This window comes from Triticum urartu, chromosome 6 (assembly GCF_003073215.2).
Source record: "Triticum urartu cultivar G1812 chromosome 6, Tu2.1, whole genome shotgun sequence".
In the NCBI taxonomy this organism is placed as follows: Eukaryota; Viridiplantae; Streptophyta; class Magnoliopsida; order Poales; family Poaceae; genus Triticum; species Triticum urartu.
In genome coordinates, this window is record NC_053027.1 from 3,040,844 (window position 1) to 3,058,721 (window position 17,878).

Genomic DNA, 17,878 nt, shown 5'->3' on the forward strand with positions numbered 1-17,878 from the left:
GTATCTATAATTTTTGATTGCTCCATGCTATATTATCTACTGTTTTAGACATTATTGGGCTTTATTATCCACTTTTATATTATTTTTGGGACTAACCTATTAACCAGAGGCCCAACCCAGGATTGCTGTTTTTTTGCCTGTTTTAGGGTTTCGAAAAAAAGGAATATCAAACGGAGTCCAAACGGAATGAAACCTTCGGAAACATGATTTTCTCATCAGATAAGATCCAGGAGACTTGGACCCTCCGTCAAGAAAGCCACGAGGGTGGAGGGCGCCCCCCCCCTAGGGTGCGCCCCCTGCCTCGTGGGCCCCTCGAAGCTCCGCTGACGTACTTCTTCCTCCTATATATTGTTGGAAATATGCCCTAGAGGCAATAATAAAATGATTATTATATTTCCTTGTTCATGGTAATTGTCTATTGTTCATGCTTTGATTGTATTATCCGGAAATCGTAATACATGTGTGAATACATAGACCACCATGTGTCCCTAGTGAGCCTCTAGTTGACTAGCTCGTTGATCAACAGATAGTCATGGTTTCCTGGCTATGGACATGGAGATGTCATTGATAACGGTATCACATCATTAGGAGAATGATGTGATGAACAAGACCCAATCCTAAACATAGCACAAGATCGTATAGTTCGTTTGCTAGAGTTTTTCCAATGTCAAGTATCTTTTCCTTAGACCATGAGATCGTGTAACTCCCGGATACCGTAGGAGTACTCTGGGTATACCAAACGTCACAACGTAACTGGGTGACTATAAAGGTGTACTACGGGTATCTCCGAAAGTGCCTGTTGGGTTGACACGGATCAAGACTGGGATTTGTCACTCCGTATGACGGAGAGGTATCTCTGGGCCCACTCAGTAATGCATCATCATAATGAGCTCAAAGTGACCAAGTGTCTGGTCACGGGATCATGCATTACGGTACGAGTAAAGTGACTTGCCGGTAACGAGATTGAACGAGGTATTGGGATACCGACGATCGAATCTCGGGCAAGTAACGTACCGATTGACAAAGGGAATTGTATACGGGGTTGCTTGAATCCTCGACATCGTGGTTCATCCGATGAGATCATCGAGGAGCATGTGGGAGCCAACATGGGTATCCAGATCCTGCTGTTGGTTATTGACCGGAGAGCCGTCTCGGTCATGTCTACATGTCTCCCGAACCCGTAGGGTCTACACACTTAAGGTTCGGTGACGCTAGGGTTGTAGAGATATGAATATGCAGTAACCCGAAAGTTATTCGGAGTCCTGGATGAGATCCTGGACGTCACGAGGAGTTCCGCAATGGTCCGGAGGTGAAGAATTATATATAGAAAGTGCAGTTTCGGCCATCGGGGGAGTTTCGGGGTCACCGGTATTGTACCGGCACCACCGGAAGGGTCCCGGGGGTCCACCGGGTGGGGCCACCCATCCCGGAGGGCCCCATGGGCCAAAGTGGGGAGGGGAACCAGCCCATAGTGGGCTGGTGCGCCCCCCTAGGCCCACCCCATGCGCCTAGGGTTGGAACCCTAGAGGTGGGGGGCGCCCCACCTGGCTTGGGGGGGCACTCCACCCCTTGGCCGCCGTCCCTCCTAGGAGATCCCATATCCTAGGGCCGGCGCCCCCTAGGGGAGCCTATATATAGGGGGGAGGGAGGGGGCAGCCACACCTTGTGTCTTGGCGCCTCCCTCTCCCCTGCTACACCTCTCTCTCTCTCTCGCAGTATACGGCGAAGCCCTGCTGCGGTGACGCCCTGCATCCACCACCACGCCGTCGTGCTGCTGGATCTTCATCAACCTCTCCTCCCCCCTTGCTGGATCAAGAAGGAGGAGACGTCACACTGACCGTACGTGTGTTGAACACGGAGGTGCCGTCCGTTCGGCGTTAGGATCTCCGGTGATTTGAATCACGTCGAGTATGACTTCCTCATCACCGTTCTTTGAACGCTTCCGCGCGTGATATACAAAGGTATGTAGATGCAATCCAATCACTCGTTGCTAGATGAACTCATAGATGGACCTTGGTGAAAACGTAGGAAAATTTTTGTTTTCTGCAACGTTCCCCAACAGTGGCATCATGAGCTAGGTCTATGCGTAGTTCTCCTTGCACGAGTAGAACACAATTTGTTGTGGGCGTTGATGTTGTCAACTTTTTTGCCGCTACTAGTCTTATCTTGCTTCAGCGGTATTGTGGGATGAAGCGGCCCGGACCGACCTTACATGTACGCTTACGTGAGACTGGTTCCACCGACTGACATGCACTAGTTGCATAAGGTGGCTAGCGGGTGTCTGTCTCTCCCACTTTAGTTGGAGCGGATTCGATGAAAAGGGTCCTTATGAAGGGTAAATAGAAGTTGACAAATCACGTTGTGGCTATTACGTAGGTAAGAAAACGTTCTTGCTAGAACCCTTTTGAAGCCACGTAAAACTTGCAACAACAATTAGAGGACGTCTAACTTGTTTTTGCAGCAAGTGCTTTGTGATGTGATATGGCCAAAGTTGTGATGAATGATGAATGATATATATGTGATGTATGAGATCATGTTCTTGTAATAGGAATCACAACTTGCATGTCGATGAGTATGACAACCGGCAGGAGCCATAGGAGTTGTCTTTATTTTTTGTATGACCTGCGTGTTATTGAGAAACGCCATGTAAATTACTTTACTTTATTGCTAAACGCGTTAGCCATAGTAGTAGAAGTAATAGTTGGCGAGCAACTTCATGGAGACACGATGATGGAGATCATGGTGTCATGCCGGTGACAAGATGATCATGGAGCCCCAAGATGGAGATCAAAGGAGCTATGTGATATTGGCCATATCATGTCGCTATTATTATTTGATTGCATGTGATGTTTATCATGTTTTTGCATCTTGTTTACTTAGAACGGCGGTAGTAAATAAGATGATCCCTCATAATAATTTCAAGAAGGTGTTCCCCCTAACTGTGCACCATTGCGACAGTTCGTTGTTTCGAAGCACCACGTGATGATCGGGTGTGATAGATTCCAACGTTCACATACAACGGGTGTAAGACAGATTTACACATGCAAACACTTAGGTTGACTTGACGAGCCTAGCATGTATAGACATGGCCTCGGAACATAGAAGACCGAAAGGTCGAGCATGAGTCGTATAGAAGATACGATCAACATGAAGATGTTCACCGATGTTTGACTAGTCCGTCTCACGTGATGATCGGACACGGCCTAGTTAACTCGGATCATGTTATACTCAGATGACTGGAGGGATGTCTATCTAAGTGGGAGTTCATTGAATAATTTGATTAGATGAACTTAATTATCATGAACTTAGTCTAAAATCTTTACAATATGTCTTGTAGATCAAATGGCCAACGTTGTCCTCAACTTCAACGCGTTCCTAGAGAAAACCAAGCTGAAAGACGATGGCAGCAACTATACGGACTGGGTCTGGAACCTGAGGATCATCCTCATAGCTGCCAAGAAAGATTATGTCCTACTAGCACCGCTAGGTGACGCACCCGTCCCACAGAACCAAGACGTTATGAACGCTTGGCAGACACGTGCTGATGATTACTCCCTCGTTCAGTGCGGCATGCTTTACAGCTTAGAACCGGGGCTCCGAAAGCGTTTTGAGCGACACGGAGCATATGAGATGTTCGAAGAGCTGAAAATGGTTTTCCAAGCTCATGCCCGGGTCGAGAGATATGAAGTCTCCGACAAGTTCTTCAGCTGTAAGATGGAGGAAAATAGTTCTGTCAGTGAGCACATACTCACTATGTCTGGGTTACATAACCGCTTGACTCAGCTGGGAGTTAATCTCCCGGATGACGCGGTCATTGACAGAATCCTCCAGTCGCTTCCACCAAACTACAACAGCTTTGTGATGAACTTCAATATGCAGGGGATGGAAAAGACCATTCCTGAAGTATTTGCAATGCTGAAATCAGCAGAGGTAGAAGTCAAAAAGGACCATCAAGTGTTGATGGTGAATAAAACCACTAAGTTCAAGAAAGGCAAGGGTAAGAAGAACTTCAAGAAGGACGACAAGAGAGTGGTCGCGCCCGGTAAGCAAGCTGCCAGGAAGAAGCCAAAGAATGGACCCCAAGCCCGAGACTGAGTGTTTTTATTGCAAGGGAAGTGGTCACTGGAAGCGGAACTGCCCTAAATACTTAGCGGACAAGAAGGCCGGCAAAACGAAAGGTATATGTGATATACATGTAATTGATGTGTACCGTACCAGCACTCGTAGTAGCTCCTGGGTATTTGATACCGGTGTAGTTGCTCACATTTGTAACTCAAAGCAGGAGCTGCGGAATAAATGGAGACTGGCGAAGGACGAGGTGACAATGTGCGTCGGGAATGGTTCCAAGGTCGATGTGATCGTTGTCGGCACGCTACCTCTACATTTACCTACGGGATTAGTTTTAAACCTCAATAATTGTTATTTAGTGCCAGCTTTGAGCATGAACATTGTATCAGGATCTCGTTTAATACGAGATGGCTACTCATTTAAATCCGAGAATAATGGTTGTTCTATTTATATGAGAGATATGTTTTATGGTCATGCTCCGATGGTGAATGGTTTATTCTTAATGAATCTCGAGCGTAATGCTACACATATTCATAGTGTGAATACCAAAGATGTAAGGTTGATAATGATAGTCCCACATACTTGTGGCACTGCCGCCTTGGTCACATAGGTGTCAAACGCATGAAGAAGCTCCATGCAGATGGACTTTTAGAGTCTCTTGATTATGAATCATTTGACACGTGCGAACCATGCCTCATGGGTAAGATGACCAAGACTCCGTTCTCAGGAACAATGGAGCGAGCAACCAACTTATTGGAAATCATACATACTGATGTGTGCGGTCCAATGAGTGTTGAGGCTCGGGGTGGCTATCGTTATGTTCTCACTCTCACTGATGACTTGAGTAGATATGGGTATGTCTACTTAATGAAACACAAGTCTGAACCTTTGAAAAGTTCAAGGAATTTCAGAGTGAGGTTGAGAATCAACGTGACAGGAAAATCAAGTTTTGCGATCAGATCGTGGAGGAGAATACTTGAGTCACGAATTTGGCACACACTTAAGAAAATGTGGAATAGTTTCACAACTCACGCCGCCTGGAACACCTCAGCGTAATGGTGTGTCCGAACGTCGTAATCGCACTCTATTAGATATGGTGCGATCTATGATGTCTCTTACCGATTTACCGCTGTTTTTGGGGCTATGCTTTAGAGACTGCCGCATTCACTTTAAATAGGGCTCCGTCGAAATCCGTTGAGACGACACCGTTTGAATTATGGTTTGGGAAGAAACCTAAGCTGTCGTTTCTAAAAGTTTGGGGATGCGATGCTTATGTCAAGAAACTTCAACCTGAAAAGCTCGAACCCAAGTCGGAAAAATGCGTCTTCATAGGATACCCTAAAGAAACTATTGGGTATACCTTCTACCTCAGATCCGAAGGCAAGATCTTTGTTGCCAAGAATGGATCCTTTCTAGAGAAAGAGTTTCTCTCGAAAGAAGTAAGTGGGAGGAAAGTAGAACTTGATGAAGTATTACCTCTTGAACCGGAAAGTGCGCAACTCAGGAAAATGTTCCGTGGTGCCTGCACCAATTTAGAGAGGAAGTTAATGATGATGATCAAGATACTTCTGATCAAGCTCCTACTGAACTTCGAAGGTCCACAAGGACACGTTCCGCACCAGAGTGGTACGGCAACCCTGTCTTGGAAATCATGTTGTTAGACAACGGTGAACCTTCGAACTATGAAGAAGCGATGGCGGGCCCGGATTCCGACAAATGGCTAGAAGCCATGAAATCTGAGATAGGATCCATGTATGAAAACGAAGTATGGACTTTTGACTGACTTGCCCGATGATCGGCGAGCCATAGAAAATAAATGGATCTTTAAGAAGAAGACAGACGCGGATGGTAATGTGACCATCTATAAAGCTAGGCTTGTCGCTAAGGGTTATCGACAAGTTCAAGGGGTTGACTACGATGAGACATTCTCTCCCGTAGCAAAGCTGAAGTCCGTCCGAATCATGTTAGCAATTGCCGCATACTATGATTATGGGATATGGCAAATGGACGTCAAAACGGCATTCCTTAACGGTCATCTTAAGGAAGAATTGTATATGATGCAGCCGGAAGGTTTTGCCGATCCTAAGAATGCTGACAAGGTGTGCAAGCTCCAACGCTCGATTTATGGGTTGGTGCAAGCATCTCGGAGTTGGAACATTCGCTTTGATGAGATGATCAAAGTGTTTGGGTTTATGCAGACTTATGGAGAAGCCTGCGTTTACAAGAAAGTGAGTGGGAGCTCTGTAGCATTTCTCATATTATATGGCGATGACATACTTTTGATGGGAAATGATAGAGCTTTTGAACAGCATTAAGGCCAACTTGAATAAGAGTTTTTCAATGAAGGACCTTGGAGAAACTGCTTATATATTAGGCATCAAGATCTATAGAGATAGATCAAGACGCCTCATAGGTCTTTCACAAAGCACATACCTTGATAAGATATTGAATAAGTTCAATATGGATCAGTCTAAGAAGGGGTTCTTGCCTGTGTTGCAAGGTATGAAATTGAGCTCAGCTCAATGTCCGACCACGGCAGAAGAAATAGAAGAGATGAGTGTCATCCCCTATGCCTCAGCCATAGGTTCTATTATGTATGCCATGCTGTGTACCAGACCTGATGTAAACCTTGCCGTAAGTTTGGTAGGTAGGTACCAAAGTAATCCCGGCAAGGAACACTGGACAGCGGTCAAGAATATCCTGAAGTACCTGAAAAGGACTAAGGAAATGTTTCTCGTTTATGGAGGTGACGAAGAGCTCGTCGTAAAGGGTTACGTCGACGCTAGCTTCGACACAGATCTGGATGACTCTAAGTCACAAACCAGATACGTGTATATTTTGAATGGTGGGGCCGTAAGCTGGTGCAGTTGCAAGCAAAGCGTTGTGGCAGGATCTACATGTGAAGCGGAGTACATGGCAGCCTCGGAGGCAGCACACGAAGCAGTCTGGGTGAAGGAGTTCATTACCGACCTAGGAGTCATACCCAATGCGTCGGACCCAATGACTCTCTTCTGTGACAACACTGGAGCTATTGCCCTTGCCAAGGAGACCAGGTTTCACAGGAAGACCAGGCATATCAAGCGTCGCTTCAACTCCATTCGTGAAAGTGTTCAAAATGGAGACATAGAGATTTGTAAAGTACATACGGACCTGAATATAGCAGATCCGTTGACTAAACCTCTCCCTAGAGCAAAACATGATCAACACCAGAATTCCATGGGTGTTCGATTCATCACAATGTAACTAGATGATTGACTCTAGTGCAAGTGGGAGACTATTGGAAATATGCCCTAGACGCAATAATAAAATGATTATTATATTTCCTTGTTCATGATAATTGTCTATTGTTCATGCTTTAATTGTATTATCCGGAAATCGTAATACATGTGTGAATACATAGACCACCATGTGTCCCTAGTGAGCCTCTAGTTGACTAGTTCGTTGATCAACAGATAGTCATGGTTTCCTGGCTATGGACATGGGGATGTCATTGATAACGGGATCACATCATTAGGAGAATGATGTGATGGACAAGACCCAATCCTAAACATAGCACAAGATCGTATAGTTCGTTTGCTAGAGTTTTTCCAATGTCAAGTATCTTTTCCTTAGACCATGAGATCGTGTAACTCCCGGATACCGTAGGAGTACTCTGGGTATACCAAACGTCACAACGTAACTGGGTGACTATAAAGGTGTACTACGGGTATCTCCGAAAGTGTCTGTTGGGTTGACACGGATCAAGACTGGGATTTGTCACTCCGTATGACGGAGAGGTATCTCTGGGCCCACTCAGTAATGCATCATCATAATGAGCTCAAAGTGACCAAGTGTCTGGTCACGGGATCATGCATTACGGTACGAGTAAAGTGACTTGCCGGTAACGAGATTGAACGAGGTATTGGGATACCGACGATCGAATCTCGGGCAAGTAACGTACCGATTGACAAAGGGAATTGTATACGGGGTTGCTTGAATCCTCGACATCGTGGTTCATCCGATGAGATCATCGAGGAGCATGTGGGAGCCAACATGGGTATCCAGATCCTGCTGTTGGTTATTGACCGGAGAGCCGTCTCGGTCATGTCTACATGTCTCCCGAACCCGTAGGGTCTACACACTTAAGGTTCGGTGATGCTAGGGTTGTAGAGATATGAATATGCAGTAACCCGAAAGTTGTTCGGAGTCCCGGATGAGATCCTGGACGTCACGAGGAGTTCCGGAATGGTCCGGAGGTGAAGAATTATATATAGGAAGTGCAGTTTCGGCCATCGGGAGAGTTTCGGGGTCACCGGTATTGTACTGGGACCACCGGAAGGGTCCCGGGGGTCCACCGGGTGGGGCCACCCATCCCGGAGGGCCCCATGGGCCAAAGTGGGGAGGGGAACCAGCCCATAGTGGGCTGGTGCGCCCCCCTAGGCCCACCCCATGCGCCTAGGGTTAGAACCCTAGGGGTGGGGGGGCGCCCCACCTGGCTTGGGAGGCACTCCACCCCTTGGCCGCCGCCCCCCCTAGGAGATCCCATCTCCTAGGGCCGGCGCCCCCCTAGGGGAGCCTATATATAGGGGGGGGGGGAGGGAGGGGGCAGCCGCACCTTGTGTCTTGGCGCCTCCCTCTCCCCTGCTACACCTCTCTCTCGCAGTATACGGCGAAGCCCTGCTGCGGTGACGCCCTGCATCCACCACCACGCCGTCGTGCTGCTGGATCTTCATCAACCTCTCTTCCACCCTTGCTGGATCAAGAAGGAGGAGACGTCACACTGACCGTACGTGTGTTGGCGCTAGGATCTCCGGTGATTTGAATCACGTCGAGTACGACTTCCTCATCACCGTTCTTTGAACGCTTCCGCGCGTGATCTACAAAGGTATGTAGATGCAATCCAATCACTCGTTGCTAGATGAACTCATAGATGGATCTTGGTGAAACCGTAGGAAATTTTTTGTTTTCTGCAACGTTCCCCAACATATATATCCACGTAACCCCAAACGATCGAGGACGGAGCCAAAAACATAATTCCACCGTCGCAACTTTCTGTATCCATGAGATCACATCTTGGGGCCTGTTTCGGAGCTCCGCCGGAAGGGGCATCGATCACGGAGGGCTTCTACATCATCATCCAAGCCCCTCCGATGAAGTGTGAGTAGTTTACTTCAAACCTACGGGTCTATAGCTAGTAGCTAGATGGCTTCTTCTCTCTTTTTGGATCTCAATACAATGTTCTCCCCCTCTCTCGTGGAGATCTATTCGATGTAATCTTCTTTTTGTGGTGTGTTTGTTGAGACCGATGAATTGTGGGTTTATGATCAAGTCTATCTATGAATAATATTTGAATCTTCTCTGAATTCTTTTATGTATGATTGGTTATCTTTGCAAGTCTCTTCGAATTATCAGTTTGGTTTGGCGTACTAGATTGGTTGTTCTTGCCATGGGAGAAGTGCTTAGCTTTGGGTTCGATCTTGCGGTGTCCTTTCCCAGTGACAGAAGGGGCAGCAAGGCACGTATTGTATCATTGCCATCGAGGATAATAAGATGGGGTTTTTATCATATTACATGAAACTATCCCTCTACATCATGTCATCTTGCTTAAGGCGTTACTCTATTTTTAACTTAATACTCTAGATGCAAGCTGGATAGCGGTCGATGAGTGGAGTAATAGTAGTAGATGCAAAATCGTTTCGGTCTACTTGTCTCGGACGTGATGCCTATATACATGGTCATACCTAGATATTCTCATAACTATACTCAATTCTGTCAATTGCTCAACAGTAATTTGTTCACCCATCATAGAATACTTATGCTCTTGAGAGAAGCCACTAGTGAAACCTATGACCCCCAGGTCTCTTTCTCATCATATCAATCTCCATTACTTTATTATTGCTTTGCTTTTACTTTATTTACTTTGCATCTCTATACCAAAAATACCAAAAATATTATTTATCATCTCTATCAGATCTCACTTTCGTAAGTGACCGTGAAGGGATTGACAACCCCTAAGCGCGTTGGTTGCGTTGAGTTATTGTTTTTGTGTAGGTACGAGGGACTCGAGCGTAGCCTCCTACTGGATTGATACCTTAGTTCTCAAAAACTAAGGGAAATACTTACACTACTTTGCTGCATCATCCTCTCCTCTTCGGGGAAATCCAACGCAGTGCTCAAGAGGTAGCAAGAAGAATTTTTGGCGCCATTGCAGGGGAGTCTGCGCAAAAGTCAACATACCAAGTACCCATCACAATCCCTATGTCCCACATTACATTATTTGCCATTTGCCTTTCGTTTTTCTCTCCCCCAATTCACCCTTGCCGTTTTTTTCGCCCTCTCTCTCTATCCTCCCTCTCTTTCTCCGTTTGCCTTTTTTGTTTGCTCGTGTGTTAGTTTGTTTGCTTGTCGTGATGGCTAGTCTCTTATCTTCTCCGTTGTCGCCCGAGAATGAAGTTCTAAATTTTAAACAAAGGGAGGAAGAAAATCTAAAAGATGCTTGGTATAGAATTTGCAATGCTCAAAATAGATCTACCATGAAGCAATCTACTTCAGTTCTTCTCCGTGATTTTTATGTAGGTGCTAGTCCTTGGTATAGATATATCCTTTATACCATAACCGGAGGGAATTTCTTGGGTAGCCATATTTTTAATTCTTATAATGCTATGTTAGATTTATTTGGCTCACCACCTCTTTTGGTTAATGGAACTATGCTAACTTTGAAGCATGTTATGCAAAGACTTGAAATTATTGAAAATAAAGTTGCTACTATTGAATTAATTGAAAATCTAGATAAAAAGATCCACAATCAAATTACCCAATATGGATCTAAGGTAGGAATGACTTTGAAAAATATTAAGGAAAAAGAACCCATAGTTAATGAGAAGATAAACTTAGATTCTACTAGAATTGATAAACTTGAGGGTATCATTACGAACTTGGGAACCGTTTTTTCTTCCGTAAAGAATACTCCAAGTCCTCCTACTAAAATTGCCAAGCTTATGTATGTTCCTAAAAATAAGGGTGAATCATCTAGTAAGGAAACTGCGGATCTTAAATCTATAAGTATTCATCCCGATCTCTTTGCTATCATTAAAGAACCAATTGCTACAAATGAATTTTTCGATCTTGTGCCTAAGAGTTTGATAATCACTAGAAAGAAAGAAATTCCTAAGGGAGATAGATGTCCCATTGAAGAATTGCCTACCAAAGATGGAAATACCTAGATCTACTCTTGCTTATTATGCCTAGCTAGGGGCGTTAAACGATAGCGCTTGTTGGGAGGCAACCCAATTTTATTTTTATTTTTTGCTTTTTGCTCCTGTTTAGTAATAAATAAATTATTTAGCCTATGTTTTGATTGTGTTTTTTGTGTTTAATTAGTGTTTGTGCCAAGTAGAACCGTTGGGAAGACTTGGGGAAAGTCTTGTTGAACTTGCTGTAAAAAACAGAAACTTATATCCGGTTTGTATTAGAAGGTAGACCGGTCCTAATCCTAGTAGGACTCCACATGTAACCCGCCCCTCCTCGCTCCCGCGTGAGCTCGCTCCTGTGGCCTGGCATTGGCCTCACCTTCTGCTACAGGTCACCGGGCCTCTCCGCCGGTCTCCCTCTTCGCCACAGACCGGTGCCTCCGAATCGCTTTCTTCCACGCCGAGCCGGTTTTCACCGTCGTCACCTGCAAGAGCCGCCATCCGAGGTTTGAATCAGGCCTTCACCCGCGGTTACACCAGCCGCCTGATTGGTTCCGCGCATGAGACGCCGCCCTGACGGATTGCTGAGCCGCCGTCGCCCCTGGTTTTCACAGCAAGCCGCCACTGCCGGCCTACTGAGACACCTCGGTCGCCCCGACTCATCCGTCCGCACCGCCTTTGCTGGCGAGTCGCCCTCACCCGTTCCCTGGTCCGGGCAGGTCGTTGCTGCTATGAGCCGCCACCCGCCGGAGTCTCTGCCGCAAGCCGGCACTGCTTCACATCGCTAACAGCCGCCGGTCCGCCTTGTAAACTACTGCTGCGGTCAAAACTGCACTTTGGGCCGCCACTTCTTTGACCCGCCATGGTTCTAGAGCCGACGGGAGTGGCCTCCGCCGAGCGGCCTACTCAGCCGCGGGCGGGTTTAAATACATGCCAAGTTTTGTGCAAAATGAATCGATCGTCGCTCATAAAACGAGCGCATCAATCGAACCGTTATGTTTTTTTTAATCTTCCAAGACGATTTGTTATAAATCCTATACATCGGAAGAAAATGTGTTGGGATCCAAGTGTCATGCAAGCCGGATGTACGAGCGCATGTCTTATCGATCGGTTCCCACAAGCATCTTCATATTAACGTCTCACGCCCACGTCGGTGAAACCGCTCGTGTGATCATCCGAACACCCACGGGTTATAATAAATAAATACCTGCCCGGTTGTGCCATTCAGGGGGCCGAGCAGCCAGCTCATGGAACCTCAGGTGGGGTGCGGGCTTTATGACCCTCGCATGCTAACCCATGAGTATCTTCGTATGGAGGCCGGCCGCATGTCTCTTTTTCAATGGTTATGTCACACCACGTTGATAAAACCGCTTATAACACACCCTCAAAAAAAAAAAAACCCGCTTATAACACACGGCAAGTAGCCAATTTGGTGAAACGTCGGGGAGGAAACGTGGAGTTAACCCTCGCATCCTCTCCTCTCCTCTCCTCTCCGTGTGATAAGACCCATTCCCCACTTCCCCACTTCCACCCAACCCAGGGAGCCCCAAGGAGGAAGGAAGGGAGGGAGGAGAAACCCTAACCCTAGCGAGAGCTCCAGAGAGGCCATGGATCCGTCCAAGCTGGGCGAGCTGCGCTCCTTCGTGGAGGCGTGCAAGAAGGACCCGGCGCTCCTCGCCGACCCGGCCCTCGCCTTCTTCCGCGACTACCTCGCCTCCCTCGGCGCCAACCTCCCCGCCGCCGCCGCCAAGCCCGCGCCCAAGGTCCGATCTTCCGTCCCTTCCCCGGCCCCGATCCTCTGTTCCCTTTCCTTGTTTGTCCGATCTGATTACTGGGTTGGATTTGGACCGGCAGGCGAGGTCCATGGACGACATCGACGACGACGACGACGAGGACGAGGAGGGGGAGGAGGACGACCAGGACATGCGCGACCCCACCCCCGAGCCCGACGAGCTCGACGAGGAGATCGTCGAGTCCGACCTCGAGCTCGACGACGACGGCGTCGTCCACCCCGACCACGACGACGCGCCCCAGAAGGTCCCCTGTTCTGTTCACCCCCATCCTCTGCTTCCTTGTTTCCATCGCCGTTCTGCTCTGCTAGTCCAGATTCGCGGTCAACTCGCATCACAGCAAGCACTAGTTACTGCTCCTGTTCTTGGCCCCGCCGCGGGATCACAGTAGACTGACCGGCTTCAAGAAATGTGCCAACTTCCTCTGGCAAAATCCTGCTGCCTTGCACTAGATGTCTAGATTGTTGTCATCTTACAGCCCAGGATTATGCTGTTTTCTTCCATAATTAGTTACACTCAAGTTGCTAGATCTTTCATCATTACCTTACAACCAAGGATGCTCTTTTTCTCTTCAAATAGTTCGTCAATCTTCACTGCCCTGTCACTCTTCTAGTCTAGTTGTTCTTAACCATGTTCGTACTCTTCTTTAATCCTCTGGCAACTTTCCATGTCAAATTTCGCTGCCTTGCTCTAGACCGTTGCTACCTGACAAGTGACAACCCGGGATCATGCTGCTTTCTTCTGCTACAGTGCTCTAGTTTGACAACCCAGGATTGTGATGCTTTCTTGTACTATAATTTTTTAATCACACTCCACTGCCCTGTTCTAGTCTAGCTTTACTATTACCAAAGAAGCTCCTTTTTCTTCTTCTTCTTCTTCTTCACAATTTGTCGAGCTTCACTGCCCTGTTCTAGTCCAGTTCTGCATAATGTAGTAGCTTCTTCTAGTGCGCGATCACTTCTTCAATACAGCTGTCTCTCTGCTCTTAGCACATCCCTTGACCGATGCGCTGATTTTTGTTTGACAGATGGGAGACTCTTCCGTCGAGGTGACCGAGGAGAGCCGTGACGCCTCCCAGGAAGCAAAGGGCCAGGCAATGGAAGCAATGTCAGAAGGTAGTACACACTCTTGACTTGTTGTTTGCCTCTGTGCTAGCTGGCTGGCTAGCTGGCATCACCTCTGTTCCTTTGTTCTCTAATCCCTGTTGCTGTGTTACTATTTGTCAGGGAAACTGGAAGAGGCCGTTGAGCACCTCACCAAGGCTATACTGCTGAATCCAACCTCGGCAATCATGTACGGTACCAGAGGTATAAATGATGTGACTGCCACTGATGCATTCTCTCCTCTTGTTGCTGTACAAAAGCATTCCTTGTGTCGGTTGAATCCACTATCAGCAATCATTCATGTATGGGCTACATTAACTTACTGCCCATGTGACTAGCAGCACCTGACTGGGTTGTGGAATCCTTGTGTTTTGTGCAGCATCTGTGTTTATCAAAATGAAGAAGCCTGCTGCCGCCATCCGTGATGCGAACGCTGCTCTAGAGGTGATGATTCTGTTCCCCGTCTGTCCCTTTATTTTACTGCCCTGTTCTGTTTCATGCACCATACAGTGTGGTCTAGATGCAGAGTTTTCTGGAGTGTAAAGGGATGGGTTAAGCATACATCAGTTATGTTGATTGCAAGCAGGACATGATGCTCTTTATCTGATTACCCATCCTTTTGTTATGTATTTCTTTCAGATCAACCCAGACTCTGCAAAGGGCTACAAGACCCGTGGAATGGCTAATGCTATGCTTGGCAAGTGGGAGGAAGCTGCTCGTGATCTGCATGCCGCGTCAAACATTGACTATGATGATGAGATCAATGCTGTGCTCAAGAAGGTGGGATGTTGTTGCATCAACTATGTCCTATATATATGTTTGGACACAACGCACATGCTCATATCAACGATCCTGATGCAGGTGGAGCCTAATGCTCACAAGATAGTGGAACACCGCAGGAAGTATGACAGGCTGAGGAAAGAGAGGGCGGAGAAGAAAGCTGAGCGTGACAGGCTTCGTCGCCGTGCCGAGGCACAAGTGGGTTCATCATCATACTAATTTTTTCCACTTGTGGTAGGAGCTTTCTAGGGGTACTGTTTAGGATTCATACTGAAGCTCAATGCCTTGTGTTTTTGACAGGCTGCTTATGAGAAGGCCAAGAGGAAGGAGCAGTCATCAAGCCGCTCTTCAGGAGGCATGCCTGGTGGAATGCCCGGTGGCTTCCCATTCCCAGGAGGCATGGGTGGAATGCCTGGTGGCTTCCCCGGAGGAATGCCTGGTGGTTTCCCTGGAGGAATGGGGGGTGGTTTCCCTGGAGGAATGGGTGGAGGTATGCCTGCAGGAATGGGTGGAGGTATGCCCGCAGGAATGGGGGGCGGTATGCCCGCAGGAATGGGAGGTGGTATGCCTGGAATGGGGGGTGGTAGAGGAATGGGAGGTGGTATGCCTGGAGCTGGAGGTGCTCCTGGGAATGTTGATATGGGTGACATCTTGAATGTAAGTGCTTGCCCAGTGTCTGCCTGTCTTCCTTGTAACCATAACTCTTGATACTGGAGAAACCTGTTTTACACAATGTTCTTCTTTCTTCTCTTTGAAACAGGACCCTGACCTGATGGCAGCATTTGGTGACCCAGAGGTTATGGCGGCCCTTCAAGATGGTACAGTTTTCTACTCAAATAGTTCTCTAATCCCCATTTACTTTATAGTACAGTTGCCTGTTGTAATTGATCTTCCTGGCCAAGTCCTGGTGCTGGAAAACCGCTGACTGAAGATAGATTTTCTCTTAATAATAGCAGTGGTCATAGGTGCAGCATATTTCTTTCCAAAGTATTTAGTCTGTATCTAGAGTAGAGTTGTCATATTTGTTGAGTTATGGAAGGTGTGGATTAGTTTGATTGAATATCCTCAACATGCAAGCATGCTAGTGATGTACTTTCAATCCTGAAATCTGGTGTCGCAGATCATCTCTTTATCACTAGAGGCCACTATGTTATGTTATGCGTTCGACACGACATCCTTGTTCTTATACTGCTAGATTAGTAGATATATTCTAATAATTCAGCTTAGTACTCATGGTTCTGACATTCCTGGTATGCATCCATGTCTAGAGAAGGCCAGACTAATTTTCTGTCAAGACATGGAAGTTTTAATTGTTAGGACAGAGCTGTTTGCTTGCATCACCATGTATTTGCTGCTTTAGGGATATGTGTGTACATTGTTCTGGTCCTGTGATTTACTGGTCAGGGTTTGCATGGCTCAAATATTTACGTAGATGGGAGGCACCATTTTATACGAGCTATACTAAATTTTTGAACCTTGCAGTATTCTTAAACTCGGATATAATGCTTATAGGAATTGTAATCTCTAAACTTGGTTATAGTGCTTAACATGAACTGTAATCTCTTATAAATAGTAAATGCATGGATGTTATTATTAGGACAGAATCATCTTGCATCTCTGCTTATACGCCTGATGCTTTAGGGTTGTTTGGCAGCCTGTGTTCTTGTTCATTACTTCATTTGCAGTGACCTGACCCTCTGTTTGGTGCAGTGATGAGCAACCCTTCCAACTTGGCCAAGCACCAGGCGAACCCGAAGGTGGGGCCCATCATAGCCAAGATGATGGCCAAGATGAACGGGAACCGGTGAACGCCCCCTGAGCCCGCCCTCGTGACCGATGGTTTTGCGATCATCAGCAGGACAAAAAACTCTGGTTAAGTGTTGGCAGTGTCTTTTTGGCATCGAGAGACATGCGTGTGTTGTCGGTTGGCGATACTAGCGCGCAGAGACGCATGTTGGATGGGGGATATGTCATGCCTGGCTTTTTATTACATGTTGGTAGTAAGTAGCGGTAGCGAACTTGCGGTGGCTGACAGTCTGCGGATGCTTGAGGGTTTTACCGAGATGATGCGACAGTTCCTTGTTTATATATTTGGCGGAGAAGACGTTACAGCTGATGAATGCTTTTTATGCCTGCGATTCGTGTTGCCCGATTCTTATTTGCATTCTGATTTTGCTGTGCTTTGCATTGGTTACTTGTTCTGTTTGCTGCAGTAGTGTCGCTAGTTGAATTGGTTCTGTGCCTGTTACTTGTTTGTTTCTTTTTCCCTAGTCCAGGACATGTTTCACAGTTATTTAGAGATGATTAGCATTTAATAACAATTTTTAAAAACAGAAAAAATGTTTCAAGCATTTCAATACCTGTGAGCATTTTTTGAAAAACGTGAACTTAATTTGTTATTTTTTTGAACATTATAAGAAAACCAAACAATTTTTTTGATAGTTGAGCCCTATTTCTTTGAAAAGCACGTAAAAATATTTTACGGCCCGTCCTTACTGCCAATAGAAGTATCGGCTGTTGGTGGCAAATGATACACGCGAATGTTTAACACCAGCGTCAGATCTGAAACATTTTTTAACATTTATTGAAAAATTGTGAATAATTTTGAAAGTGCGAACCAATATTTGTGTCGCACATATTTTTATGACCCACTGTTTTTGAAAACGTGAGCCCTTTTTGAAATTCTGGATTATTTTAAAAAGTAAAAGATTTTTTAAAATTCTGAAAATTTGCTGAAAAACACTTTCCCAAAAACACGAACAAATTTTGGAAATGGAAGAATATTTTTGAAACTCCCAAACATTTTTTGAAAGCATGAACATTTTTGAACTTATGAACAATTTTTTTAAATGGAAACATGTTTGAACATTTGAATCATTTTGTTTATACAAATTGAACTTTTTATTGTAGGATGAACTATTTTTAATATATGATGAACATTTCCTTTAACAAACTAAACTTTTTTTAG

General features: G+C 46.1%; 1 protein-coding gene across 1 annotated transcript; it reads left to right on the plus strand.

The window, feature by feature from the left end:
• Positions 1-12,726: 12,726 nt before the first annotated feature.
• On the plus strand, positions 12,727-17,026 carry LOC125512994 (FAM10 family protein At4g22670). The gene is made up of 10 exons (XM_048678042.1): positions 12,727-13,000; positions 13,092-13,274; positions 14,055-14,142; positions 14,254-14,334; positions 14,510-14,574; positions 14,770-14,910; positions 14,992-15,108; positions 15,211-15,567; positions 15,671-15,728; positions 16,621-17,026. Exons 1-10 carry the CDS (start codon positions 12,845-12,847, stop codon positions 16,716-16,718), a joined length of 1,344 nt encoding a protein of 447 aa, XP_048533999.1. The 5' UTR covers positions 12,727-12,844; the 3' UTR covers positions 16,719-17,026.
• Positions 17,027-17,878: the final 852 nt, after the last annotated feature.

What these genes read in the sequence shown, in the direction of transcription:
- LOC125512994 (XM_048678042.1), top strand. Translation starts at nt 12,845, where the DNA reads ATGGATCCGTCCAAGCTGGGCGAGCTGCGCTCCTTCGTGGAGGCGTGC. An exon ending in CCGCCAAGCCCGCGCCCAAG is followed by an intron (nt 13,001 to 13,091) that starts GTCCGATCTTCC and finishes TTGGACCGGCAG; the next exon opens with GCGAGGTCCATGGACGACAT. An exon ending in AATCATGTACGGTACCAGAG is followed by an intron (nt 14,335 to 14,509) that starts GTATAAATGATG and finishes TGTTTTGTGCAG; the next exon opens with CATCTGTGTTTATCAAAATG.